Source organism: Phlebotomus papatasi, chromosome 3, assembly GCF_024763615.1.
Source record: "Phlebotomus papatasi isolate M1 chromosome 3, Ppap_2.1, whole genome shotgun sequence".
NCBI lineage: Eukaryota > Metazoa > Arthropoda > Insecta > Diptera > Psychodidae > Phlebotomus > Phlebotomus papatasi.
The window spans coordinates 23246220-23260866 of record NC_077224.1 but is presented as its reverse complement, the minus strand read 5'-3'; the positions used below and the strand labels follow the sequence as shown (position 1 = coordinate 23260866).

The following is a 14647-nucleotide window of genomic DNA, read 5'->3' as shown; positions in this document are numbered from 1 at the left end:
ACTGACGATATGTATATATCCCAAAATCGCAAAAATGAAGTTACGACAAATGCTGATTTAACTGACGCCCTTTCTTTTGGTGAAACTCTCATCAAATTCTGTTCATTTTTCACTGAGATAGGGTAAGGGCTCATAATTTTGACCAGTTTCTTATTTTGGACACTTTGAGGATAAAATTGGACACTAAAAACAAATTCATTAAAATTATAGATTTTTATTCCAATATTATTCCAATATAATTCTATCTAAATATTTGTTCTTTTTGGAAGATTTTAACACTAAATACGTTAAATTTTAAATATGATTTGAGTTAAAATAGTTTTGTTGAAAATTCAGTGTGAGCAATTGCTTACGAAAAATATGACAGAACTTCGTGTTTACTTCAGCCTTGTTTAGCTGTGGTGAAGTACTAATAATGTTTCTTCGCTTTTTTAAGTGATATTATTGAATATTAATTAAAAATTGTGTTGATTCACGTCAATGGTGATTTGTACATTTGACCTGAAGTGAGATTTGCCTTGTTAATTACGTTTTTCGTATAAAAAAATGGGCAATTTTCTAAGAGATTCACCAGTGAGGTGATACTTCTTATTTTGGACAGGTGTCTTTCTCTCGAAATTTCGTGAAGTTTTAGCTTTTCTGATGACTAGGTTGTATAAATGCCTAAATGCCTATACGAACGAGATGTTGTGAGAAAAGCCTTAAAATGGTCCCGGAAAGGCCAGGGAATGTGCGAATCCGCGTATACTTGGAGTACTGAAGTCAACTCAATTTAATGAATGATATAGAAAGTTTTCGGACTTTTTGTGACATTCTACAGTTCCCTTACATAAACAGGAAGAGGACTTGGTAAGATAGGTTCTTGAAATGGAAAACAATGGGCATACTATTGAAACGGATTGGCTGTCCAAAATTACAACCAAAGTGTCCAAAATTACAAGCAAGATGTTCGAAAGAAGAGTCAAATTCGTCTCTACATAACAAATCATTTTTAAACGTATTAAGACTAATTTTAGTAAAAACAAAGAAAATAAACAGCTTTTCAAGTTTCTAAAGAACCCTTCTGAAAACGGAGTAACAAAAAATCACTTATTATTGAAAATATCACACTTCAAACTTAGAATATTGATGGTTATCACCCTGTCCAAAATTATGAGCACTTCCCCTATAAATTGTCCTATTCTTTCTATGAGTTCGTTAAACTAAGAAGAATTATTTCATGTGCTCTATTTTAATTATTAATTGTAACATTTCGTATATTTAATTAAAATTCAGAACACAGATCAAGTTATAATAGAGACACCTTAAACTCAAATAATTTTATTTAAACCAATTTTTTTTGCTTAATGCGACCTTCCCCGTAAGAAAAATTAAATGTGTGTTCCAATAGACTTTTCTAATAATTGGTTTTCCAGTCTGGTGAACAGAAGATGTGAAATGAAAAAAAATCCAAAGAACAAAAAGACATTATTTAACTGATGACTAATGAATAGATTAATTCACATATGTCTTCTTTTTTTTATCTCATCAAAACACTTAGAGTGAGTGCATCTACCTTTGTGCCCAGCATCTGTCTAGCGAAAGCAAAACACAGTTGAACACCTACATCATCTCTTGGCATCATTTACTAGTGAAGAAAATGTGACTCACCGTGATGAGAATTCTCCATTGTCTCGACTGCCACCGAACAAATACAAATAATCACCGGCTAAAGTGAGAGTGTGACGTGTAAGAGCTGGAGGCTTCAGCGTTGAATTAGCCGCCCTCAAGCTCCATTCGCCCCCACCCTGGCTGACATTGTAGAACCACAATTCAGCCGAGAGACTCCCATTGGCCAGTTTCCCTCCGTAAATGACAAATCCATTGGGAATGAGACAGGCAGCATGTCCATATCTTGCACTGGGCCTCGAAGTGCCCAGAATATCATCAATGAGATCATCAGCTGTTCGATTGACATGGTGCGTTGGGGATCGCTGATCTCTCATCATAGCCAGCTGCTTGTCCCCGTAGAAAGTCGACAGGGTGGATAAAGTGTTGCGGAAGAACGAGGCCGATGCACTCAAGCCCCACTGACTGCTGTCTGTCTCGAGTGCCTCCTTCACATGGGTCTTATCGAACTTGTGGGAGTTTTTCAGCTTAACACCCCACTCATCTTCCCAGCGGCTCTTTGCAAAGCGATAAATCTATCCCAAGAGAAAAGACTACAATGTAAACAGCCACATGCGGCGTGACAAATTCTTATACGAAGAATAACTTCTGTTTTTAGCTCACAGCAAACACTTGATAAAATTAGGTGAAATTCTTACATTATTGCTCAAAGTACACAATGAGAGTAATATTTAATCGTTCTATTTTGTTCTCTTGGAGAATGCTGCCTAATCCCCTTCTCCACCCTCGGAGAAAAAAATTTATCATTTTTTTTGACAAATTCTGAAAATTTAATACACTCGCCTGCTATTCTCAAAATTACTAAAGTCTCATGCAGGCTATACGGGTATAGATAGCGACATAGGATCTTGGGGGACCCTCCATAATCCAACTTTTCCACTACAGGGGATACCGGGATTTCTTCTTCAATTGGCAATATTTTGCATATTTTACGGCGTTTCTGTAACTTATTCGAAAGAAATCTCCTGGAGCTATGCAAGTTTTCTGAATGTATAATGTCATTTCGCGCGATTATCTCCGGTCCTGAAAATGTGCATAATTCCGGGACTCCCTGTTTACACACGATTTTTAATCTCTCACTACAATTCCCCTACCCCATAAATAAAAGAAATTCACATTATTCGAAGGCATGAATGTTCGAAGGGAGAATATTTTCCCCTACTGGTTTACTATTGACGTACTGATCAAATTGATTCAAAAATCATAAAAAAATATTTCAAAATCGAAAATTTATAAAGAAATGTATATTTTGGATTGTTTTGGCATGAGTTATGTCCAACGCACAATACTTTTGATTGTAAACGTGTTTTCAAAATTTTCTGTGCAAGATGACTAGATCTCTGTTTCATTCACTCTCATTGAAATGTCAAAAACATGTTTATAAAACAAAAGTTATTGTGCGCTGGGCATTACAAGCACACTAATAAATTTAAAAAAAAAGTAAATACAGGGGATCCTGAGATTATGCATATTTTCGGGACTGAAGAAAATCGCGCAAAATGGCTATAATGCATAGAGAAAATTTGCATACCCACAGGAGACTTCTTTCGAATAAGTTACACAAACGCCGTAAAATATGCAAAATATATTTGACGCCAAATTTTCAGGCTATTTTCAGCGCCAATAGTTCTTAAAAAGCTGATTTCAAATTTACCTTCCCAAAAAATATATACATTTAGGGATATGGTCGGTTGCGGCTACCTCTGTCGTATCTGCATTTCTTTTGTGTCAGCATTTTACGCAAGAGGGGACGTCTGTATTGTAGTTGCTCCGAATGCAGACACGACAAAGGTAACCGCAACCGACGATATTTCAAAAATGATTTCACAAATTAGCTCCTAATTGTAGGCATAGATGCATAGATATGTTTGCGTAATCCTCTTTATGCATAACCCCGGTATGTATAATCCCGGGACCCCCTGTACGAGAAAAATAAATCGTTTACAGATACCTCACCGATTTATTATCGATTTCAAGACCTTTAAAAAAATCTAAATTTTATCAAACCGGTTGAAAAGTAGGCCCTAAAGACCGGTTAAACTTTGACCTCCAAATATTCAAGATGGCGATTTTTTAACATCATTGATAGACGAACATGGACTACTTCAAAAAAAAAAAGAAATCGTAGGAAACGTTTTCGAAATAAACCAAAATTGTGATTTTGTGAGGATAGCCGGAGGCAGGGGGAAGAAAAAAATGTTTGGAGATAATGATATTTTTTAATTGGTGGTCACCGAAGACCGGGTGTTGATATCACCTCCTACTATCGAACCCCTACCAAACCATATTCTTGAGTAGTCTCCAAGACGGTTCCAGCGATTTCTTCTATTTTTAGATAAGTTTCGGAGGTAGCTCAGGTGGAAGTAGCCCATAAACACCTATGATCGAATAATTCGAAATTTTGTGTTTTATAAGGCCAAAATTTAACCATCCCCCGGTTAATATGTTTTTTGATTTATTTTGAAAATATCTCTTGATTTTTTTTATTTGTACAGGACTAAGAGGTCATTTCTTTCATAATGGGACTCGGTCAAAATCCTGAAAGAAGACATTTCTCAATTTTTAAAAGTGTCATAACATAACTAATCCCACGATCGCACCCGTACTTGTTGGAGGCAAATGAAAATTTTCTGTGTATTGGGAAATTATTTCAGACATTTTCCTCCGTCCGTATTATTTCGTCTTTTCAAGTATTTTAATTATTCGGTGTTTCGGCTTTCGGTGTTTTGACTTTTGAGATTTTGGCGGTGGGAATTTTGACTTTTTGGAATTTGGGTTTTCGGTATTTTGACTTTCAGGATTTTGGCTTTCGGGATTTTGAATTTTTAAGATTTTAGCGTACGAGATTTTGCTTTCTCGAGATTTTCGCGTTAGGGAATTTGGATTTACGGGATGTTGATTTTCGGGATTTCGACTCATTCAGAATTTTGTCTTTTCGGGATTTTGGCGTTCGGACTTATGGCTTTCAGGATCTTGACTTTCGCGATTTTGGCGGTCGGGATTTTGGCTTTCAAGATTTTGGCCCTTTCGGGATTTTGGATATTCGAGATTTTGACTTTTCGGGATTTTAGCTTTTCGGTATTTTGGCGTTCGGACTTATGGCTTTCGGTATTTTGACTTTCGATTTTGGTGATCGGAATTTTGGCTTTCCGGAATTTTGGCTTTCAGGATTTTAGCTTTCGGGATTTTTGCTTTTTAAGAGTTTAGCGTTCTATTTTAGCTTCTCGGGATTTTCACGTTGGGGATTTTGGTTTTTCGGGATTATGATTCATATGGGATTTCGACTCATTTTGGCTTTGGCTCGATTTTGGCTTTCAGGATTTTGGCTTTCGGGATTTTGGCATTCGAGATTTTGGCTTATTGGGATTTTCGCGTTGGGGATTTTGCTTTTTCGGGATTTTGGTTTTCGGGATTTTGGATTTTCGTGATTATGATCCATACAGGATTTCGACTAATTCAGAATTTTGTCTCTTCGGAATTTTAGCGTTTGGACTTATGGCTTTCGGGATTTTGACTTTCGCGACTTTGGCCTTATCTGAATTTTGACTTTTTCGAGATTTTAAATGCCACCGCTTTCATATATGAGAAGGACCTCAATTCGTTCGTTTTACCGATTTTTCAATGTTTTTTAAACTTTTTTCACAGTCAGTACAAATTAACTAATTAAGTAAGCTTCTATTTCAGGATAATCTTCTGATTACTTTTAAAACAGAAGCCAATTTATATGCAGCCAACAACTGTGTGAAAGATAATTCACGGAGAGTTCTATTTCGTGAGTTCGGGCATTCTGCAAAGTTCGAACGCTCTATCATATATTTTGGTCATTCTGTCGATTTCTCTCATTTTCGGATACAATTTTTAAAAAAAAATTGTTCAACATCCCTCTAAAATTTTATTTCAATGCCAATATGTATTAAAATGACTTGAAGGTGAGAGGTCGAGAGGCATTGAATAATATGAACTTCTCAACTAATTTTTAATCTTGAATTGGTTTTCTGATAATTTATGAACCAGTTTAAATCGTTAGGAAACCGGTTGATACCCAAAAAAAAAAAAAACAGTAGCAGTGTATGAAAATTCGCGGAATGCTCTATATCTTGCATTTGAGCATTTCACGCTAAAAAAAAAGTCAAAAGAAATAAAGTCAGTTATCTTTAAAATAATGGCTTACCTGCAATTGGCTTAGGATGTTGTTGAGATCATATCCACCAAAGACGTAGAGGGAATCCGTTTCTGGCACATAAACAGCCGTATGAGCAGCTCTTGGAGACAGTCCCTCGATAGAATTAGACAACCAGTGCCACTCATTCCCCACCGGATGACTATTGTGGAGACTACAGCTCTGCCCTGAATACTCATCTCTGCACCTACATTCACCCGAACAAACCCCATGGCCTTCCTCTTCGCCACATCTGTCTGGACAGGCATTGCCACTGCAATCCTCCCCCATCCAATCCCCATGACAGATACATTTGTGATTAACACATTTGCCTCGATTGGTGCAATTATTGGGGCAATTCGTGACGGAAAATTCAGCCTTGAAGCCATCCAGTACGTAATTTGTATCGCTATACAGGAGAATTAGCATCTATGCACGGAAATTTTATTATGTGCAACAACAGCACAAAATATGCGCGAGAAGGAGAGAAGTTTTATTAGACCTCAAAATTGCTATTAAAATTTTTTTTTCCCATCCCAAAAAGGAAAATCCAAAAAAAAACTTACACTTCCGGAAGTAGCGACAACCTGCTGTGGCTCAGTCTTGCCACTGAAACTCCCCAAAAGCGGAGATCTGAAGCTGTCACCGTCGTATACAAAAATGTAATCATATGAGCATTCTGTTCCCATACTCCGGAATGTTAGTGTTATATATTGACTATCGTTTTTCGCCTTGATGAGCCATTCGCAGTGTGAATCCTGAGATTACAAAAACGCGTCAATTAACACAATTTCCATACAATATCTCGCCATATAGCTATCAATTATCAGATATAACTTCTCACTCATTCAGCTTGTGTTTTTCCCTCCCGCCCACCCAAAAACCTATCCCACCTTCTCTAATTCACCCAAGCACACTGTTGATGAGGTAAAAACGAAAAGAACGAAGGTTTACGATTTCGCTTAGTGCTCAATCACACTGCAAATATACTTCACATGAAATTACACTGAGAAAAGACCCTGAATTTCTAAATTATATTATATTGTAATAGGTTTTTTTTTGAGGAATTTTCCTATACAAAGAGAAAATTATCACAAGTATCACGAGTAGCTTTTTTGCATACATATATCACCCCATTAAAAAATTATCATTAAGTAGGATCATTACTTTTTTTATGGGCAAAATTGTGAGTAACACATTAAGATTTTATGATTCTTAAAAGTCTTAAAACAATAACATTTAACAGAGATAGTGTGTTACGTCTTGAATTTCTTGAGTCTAACTTTACTTATGCCGGGTTAAAATTAGGGCTTTAGCCTAGTTTCTAAATAATTACAATCCCGAATTTGAATAACAAGCAATTTTACTGATTATTCAAAATCTTATCGAATATTTTCCTGCAATCCTCCGTTCCGAAATAAGTTGTACGTTTGGGAAAAAACTAAAGATTAAGGAATGGTTTCAGAGAATGTTTTTGTTATATGCAAATATCTTACACTGAGAAAAATCCGAAAAATTCAAAATAACATTCCGGAAAAGTTAATTGTACCGTGCAGTATTGATCCGAAAACGGTGTAAATATTACCCTTTTTAGGTGTATTATGGGTTAAAGTTACCCTTCTTTCATGTTGATTTTGCCCTTAAAAGGTGTAAAATTAACATTAAAAAATGTTGATATATTTTTACACCCAAAAAGTGTTAAAATTAAAATTATGACGAAAAAAAGTTAATCGCAGCCTCTTTTTTCTCAGTGTATGTACGAACTATACTCCATGATCAGGGATAATATGGGCCTACTACTATGGTGAGTTGAGGAATCGATATGTTGAAATTGCCCATTTTTGGCGATTTTTTTTTTTCAAAGAGCTCCGGTAGATAGTTAATTACTAAAAAATAGACTTTGATTAACATTATAGGCTAGAATTTGTTCTGAATATTTAGTATACATAAGTAGAACTCAACAGTTATTACCGATAGGACACTTTTTATTGCTCAAATTTTGAACAATCCCGCAACCCCAATAGGGATAAGCGGTTGAAAATGAATGAATGAATGAATTTTGCACAATTAACAATGAAAAGAACATCCTTTTTATGTGTTCGAATTCGAATATCTGGGTACTAAATGACTACACTAAGAAAAAATTTAAAAAGTTAAAACAACTCTATGGCAGAGTTGAATTAACTCTACGAATATCGATGTAATTGTTACTCTTTTTCGTTGTAAATTTTAGTCAACAAAGTTGAAACAACTCTTCGTGCGAGTTGAATTAATTCGTGGGATATCGATGTAATTTTTACTCTTTTCCGATGTAAAATTTCATCTCGACTGAAGTATATGCTTAAGTGTTTTCGTTTTAACAATATTCTTCAGTCAAGAAGAAATTCGTGTGACAAAGTTCATATGGAACATCAACTAGAAATATGTGCTCCGGATAGGAACATGCCTTTTCTTCAATATATGAGAAATTGTATGTAAAACCCCACGAGCAAAAATGATAAAGTTTAGGCTTAGATTTTTTGCACTATAATTGATCCAAATTAGAAATTATCCGTCTCATCAAGCAGATATATAATCCAAATATGCTTTAAGATAGTTTCATCCTTTAAGGATCATTAGTTTGCTTAATAATCATGCCAATCCTTGGGCATAATATTCAGATACAGAATTTCTCATTAAGTACTAAATTACATATTTTTAGGGATAGTTTTTTATCATAAATATCCGTAGTTTATCATTCATATATGCAAGATCATTTTTCTACACTATCAAATTATAACTATACTTGATATCGTTAGTCCAATCCTTATAGTGTAAGAAAAAACCATATGAATCCTTTATCATGTCTCATAGCATTTTCAATTCACTATTAAATGCACTTTTAATCCGAATTTCAGATGGAAATTATCATCAATAGAATTGTACTAAAGTCAATTATCACTTTCTAAAGGATTCATCCTTCAAATCAATATATTTCAGGGTATATTTGATACGCTCAGAGCAGAAGTGGTTTCCTTTGTATGCATTTCCCTATTAAAACAGCCCACTTCTGCTCTGAGCGTCTCATTTAAGAAATTCATTTTTATATGAGAATTCACCCAGTGAATGACCGACATGCAAACAAGAAAAATGCAATTCTGCATATCAGGCATATATTCAAATATAGGGAAAATAATATTCAAATAGAGTTAAAAAAGATTTTTTTTTAACTTTTGAAACGACTTATTTTAACTCTTACAATGAGTTATTTTCAGTCTTAAAAAGAGTTAGTCTTTTGTCATGTAAATTTTAGAAAAAAAAGTTAAAAAAAACTCTTCCGAATATTACACCTAAATAGAAGTAAAATCAACTCTAAAATATAATTAATCGAAAATCACAACGAAAAAGAGTTAATTCAACCTCGATTTGAGTAAATTTCACTCTGTTCAAAGATGAACATGGATACACTACATTCAAATATTTTAAGAAATTGTTCAATGTTGTTTAAAGCCCACTTAAAGCACATGTTAATGGTGTAGGGACTTTATCATCAAAATTTACAGCGAATCCCGATACATCCTGTGAGGGAACTATCATCAAACAAGTCCTTTAGACTAAAAAGGCAGAAAACCTTCATCTTTCTTCTCAGAATGTTGATAGGATCCGTTGAAAGACTGAACTATTAGAATAGAATATTGAGTATTACTGAGTGATTGCAATGCCCAAGGATGGAGCATGTTATTTTCCTTACTATAAGGACCAAAGGAACGGGAGTAGTCTCAATATATTTTCTATATCCTTAACTAATAGGACAATAGAGTCTCGTCCTTTAAGGACCCATAGTTTCCTTAATATATCAAAATCACTTTGTGCAATTTGCTCTTAAAAACTTCTAAATTTATCGATATTTGACTTGAATTTTCAAGGACTTTTGGAATGAATCCTGGAACAAAATTTGTATCAGAGTATTTCTGGGACTTTTAATTCCAAGGATTCATTCATAGAATCCTAATCATCTTTACAATTTAGCTAATATTAATGAAAAAAGTTATGATGTTTTCCAAATCATAAGAGCAAAATTGTACATTTTTAAGGCTAAATTTAACACATTTACAAAGGTAAATTGGAATTTTGACCTATGGCAAACTATTTTTGAACTATTCAAAAATATGTTTGCTAAATCAAAATTATAAAATAATCAATAGTTTAAGAACTATTGAAGATTAAATATATCTTAATTTCCCATCAGTAATTGGGTCACCCGGCAATTGTGAAAAGCGACACCGGGAAGTGAAAACAAAGCATGCAATCAGTCAGCAAAATTTTAGTAAATAAGAAAATTATGTCATTAAAATTGCATATTTAGGTTTGGGTCATATTTTGATATTGAATGCTTGAAGTGGGATATCAAATTTTGTATAAAAGCCTTAAAATTTTTCCTAATAAATCAGACTAAAGCCAGCAATCAACAAGGTGTTTCACTACCGGCAGCAAAGTACAGCGGCATTACTGTTAGAAAGAGCAAGTGCCTTAATGACTTTGCAGGGCTTTTTTCTCACCATCCAGGGCCTTCCTGATCATCGGCACTTGCGTGCCTAAATAATCAACGGCCCAGCTCCAATTGCCTCCAGTGGCAATTTAGAGTCGGCTTTCAGAGAGATTCCTAGTGAATCTTCTGCTGAGATCCTGTACTGAGGCTTACCACAGCCGAGTTGCGTGCAGATTTATCTGCCTTCCCCAGAGAGGCAACTGATTGTTGCCTATAACAGGTGGCATTTCTGCCTAAGACCTGAGGCTCTTTAGCCAACCATTAGGGGCTGTCAAGAGACGCCGGGGACAACTCAGCCAGGATCCGCAGACCAGGAAGCTCCTGGAAGCCACTCGAAGAGCAGGGAATTATTCTGAGCTATTCGGAATAATTTCCTCCTCTAGCCTGAGCTCTGCTCAAGGCGGAGCTTGGACACACTCGATTTTTTTTCTGAGTGTAGGGATAGGGACGTGGGACCTTCGACGGATCCCCTTCCCCTATAAGTTGACCTTGGTCGAAAACACGTCGTGCGATTTTTTTTTCAATTTTGGATATGTTTTAGAGATTACCCAGACGGCATTCTATTATGTAAAAAAAATAGCGCTGAATACAAAGCATGGGCACTATCCCCTTCCACCTTGATTGATTCGTTTAAGAAATTCATTGTCATTTGTTCAATCCGATCGATCGTTGAGTGAGGACGTGGTACACTTTTGCTCCTCATCGTTCGTTCTCGTTGTTCTTTGTGATTTGGTTTTGTTTGGACTTTGAGTAAATGTATTTGTGTGGAGTTTGTAAGATTGGGCCCAGGGGCAACAATGTCCTGAAATTGAAGTGCAATGAATGTACGAAGTACTACCATGGAAAGTGCGTGAATCTTACGCCGAAGGATGTGGAGGCAGTAATGAGCGCTGACATACCTTGGAGATGCTATGCGTGCCAAGACAAGAGAAGCGAGTTCATGAGGGAATCTGTGTCTGAGCCAGAGGCTCCGGAAGGGTCTCTTGAGGATTTTCGGAGGACTTTTGAAGTGACCATGGCGGATATGACCAAGAGGCTTGAAGCGACAAATGCTGTTTGTCAGGGCCTTGAGAAAAAGGTGGATGAAACTAACTCTACATGCAGAGATCTGGGGAAAAGTGTGGATCTCGCAAATTCTACTCGGCAGGAACTTTTGGAGGCAGTAAAGCGTCTCAGCAATGAGAACTCTGATCTGAAGCGGGAGATTGATTATCTTAGGAGAAAGGTGATGGACGCGGATAGAGTGGCGGAGCTCACGGCAGTAGAGATCCACAATGTTCCGGAGAGACTTGATGGTGACATTCACATTCATGCAGAGGAAATACTGTGTTCAGCGCTTGGCACTGATATCTCAGCTGATAAAATAGCGGACAGTTTTGTGATAAGGCGCAAAAAAAAGTTTGACTCCAAAACTAGTTCCAAATCAGGTTCTGCTCGAGTGCCCGGAGATATTCTTGTGGTGAGGCTTGCTAGCCGGCGCTTGCGTGACCAGGTTCTCGGGATTTCCCGCCAAAAGATGAGACGCGACAATATGGGACTGAAGGCAACGGTCTTTGGAGGCGAGGAGATCACTGTTCGTATCAAGGAGAGAATTTCGGCCTATGCCAGAGAGCTTCTGAATGAGACTTGGATTTACGCAAAGGAAAATGAGTGGAAATATGTTTGGGTAAGGCAGGGCAGGGTTCTTGTGAGGAAGAAGGAGAAAGACAGAGTTCACGTTGTGAACTCCTTTGATGATTTGAAACTCATAAATGACTCGGATTAATTCAATAACAAACACTCACACAAACCCACTTTGCCCTGCTAAATCCCCAAAAAATTGTAAGTTGAGAGTTGCTTTGCAGAATATCCGAAGCTTACGTGCAAATTTCGACAGCCTTGTCGCACATATTTCGTCTTTCCCAGTTATGCCCAATATGATTTTCGTTACTGAGACCTGGATCAGGGATCATGAAAAACTAGTATACCATATGAATGATTTTACTTTTTACGCAAATTGCAATGATGCATATAGGGCGGGCGGAGTTGGTGTCTATGTGAGCAATGAGCTAACGGTAACAGAATTCAGGAAAATATCCGTAAACTCGTGCGATTGTCTTTGTCTGAGTTGTAATATCAGTGGGGATACGTTTCTTTTTCTATGCATATACCGGTTTCACTCTGTGGCTGTCCAACAATTTTTTTCGGAGCTCGAAGATTTTTTGTGCTCTTGTGCATCAGTCGCCAATGTTTACATACTGGGTGATTTTAATATCAATACACTCTCTGATTCCATCGAGCGAGACAATTTTTTGTTTCTGTTGTCGTCTTTTGGATTTGAAGCCCTCATTCATGAACCTACTCGTTTTGGCATTAATGATAATAGCTCGTGTATCGATAATATTTTCGTTAGAAATAACACAAACAAATTTGTAAATAATTCTACTGTGCGCAATCTCGGAATCACTGATCATTCGATGTTGGTCTTGGATATACTGAATGTTCTCCCGAACTGTAAGCCCACAAATGCCATTCATACTTCTTCTATTTCTTTCCCCCGTTTGACAGAGATGCTGATGAGAGAGGATTGGAAGGATGTGATTGAAGTTAGAGATGCCAATGTATCTTTCTCTCGCTTTATTGATAAGCTCAATGAATATATTGCTAGATGCACCATTCATTCTGGTCAGGGTAGGCGTAAAGACAAGAAATTAAAGCCCTGGATCTCTAATGATTTACTAAAGTTGATTTCCTATAAAAATAATCTTAGTAGGCGATACAAGAAGCACCCTGGTGATGCTCGTTTAAAGGAAAAGCTTAGAGCCATTGAGAAGAACGTGAGAAGATTGGTCGTCGAGGAGAAGCGTAGATATTATGAGGACAAGTTTCGGGAGGCGGGAAGGGATGGAAGAAGGCAATGGGTAATTATCAATAAGGCATTGGGTCGTAATGCCAGGAGTAGGAATGATTTGATAGAGATAAAGTGCGGTGGTATTTCGATAACTGATGAGAAGATGATCGCGGATAAAATGAATGAATTCTTTGTTGAGGGTCCTTTGAATATAATTAATTCCAATAATGCAAATGCATCAAACAACCATAGAAGCAACGTTTCCTCATGCTTAAATAGTCTTTATCTAGGTCCTATAACCGGGATGGAAATATTAAAGGTTATAAGTTCCCTTACTAATAAGAAGTCTGTGGGTTTTGATGGTATTTCCACCACTTGCGTAAAACATATAGTATTCTATATCGTCGATATTCTGAAGGTGTTGTTTAATCGTTGCCTGGAAAATGGGGTATATCCCGATTGCTTGAAATCCGCGGTAGTCGTGCCTATCTTTAAAAAGGGTGACAAAACAGAAATGAGCAACTATCGCCCAATATCTTTATTATCTGTTTTTTCAAAAGTTTTTGAGAAACTCTTGAAGACGCGTTTGATTGATTTCCTGCACAGGACTAAATTCTTCAGTGATTATCAGTATGGCTTCAGGGAGGGTAGAAGTACCGAGGACGCTATGCTGAGGGTAATGACGGATGTGTATGAAGCTGTAAATAATGGGGACTGTGTCTCAGCTATTTTCCTTGACTTGACTAAAGCCTTCGACACTGTCAACCACGAGATCCTTTTGGATAAGCTGGGTAACTGTGGTATCAGGGGGATTGCCTTAAATTTATTTGCTTCCTATTTAGATAACAGAACACAACTAGTGAAGATTGGGGGTAGCTTTAGTGGGGCACGCACTCTAAATCGCGGAGTACCTCAGGGCACAGTCCTTGGTCCGCTCTTTTTTCTGATATATATCAATGAGTTTCTGAACATGGAGCGTGAAGGGAGGGTGGTCGCATATGCGGATGATCTTGTACTGCAATACAGAGGAAGTTCGTGGGCGGAAGTCGATGGCAGCGTAAGCAGGGACTTGAGGTCCTCCAAAGCCTGGCTTGATGAACATAACATGGTTATCAGTAACAAATCAAGGGGTATGCGTTTTCTCCCTCGAAAATCAGATACTACTCCTGAACCTATTGTATGTCATTCATCTGTTTGTAATGGATACGTCTGTCGAAACTCTTGCTTAACAATTCCATATGTTGAAGAGTTTTGTTACCTTGGAGTAACTATTGACGCCTCACTCAATTGGAAGCCTCAAATCCAAAAACTGAAAAATAGCCTGCTCTCTATTATTAGTAGTTTATTTCATATTGGCCGCTTGTCCCCTTTGAGTGTCTCCCGCATGTTTTATTTCGCGTGTGTAGACTCTCGCTTACAGTATGGTCTTACACTTTGGGGCAGTGCCTATCACACTAACTTG

The 14647-nt window shown here is 37.0% G+C and overlaps 1 protein-coding gene across 1 annotated transcript in view; it reads right to left on the bottom strand.

The window, feature by feature from the left end:
- LOC129808263 (multiple epidermal growth factor-like domains protein 8) overlaps window positions 1-14647 on the bottom strand; it is a 48183-nt gene that overhangs the window by 30163 nt on the left and 3373 nt on the right. Inside the window, exons 2-4 of the mRNA XM_055858094.1 lie at window positions 6394-6585; window positions 5840-6256; window positions 1651-2183 (exon numbers count right to left, since the gene is read on the bottom strand). Of these exons, the coding sequence (XP_055714069.1) occupies window positions 1651-2183; window positions 5840-6256; window positions 6394-6585 (1142 nt within the window). The remainder of the gene's footprint in view (window positions 1-1650; window positions 2184-5839; window positions 6257-6393; window positions 6586-14647) is intronic.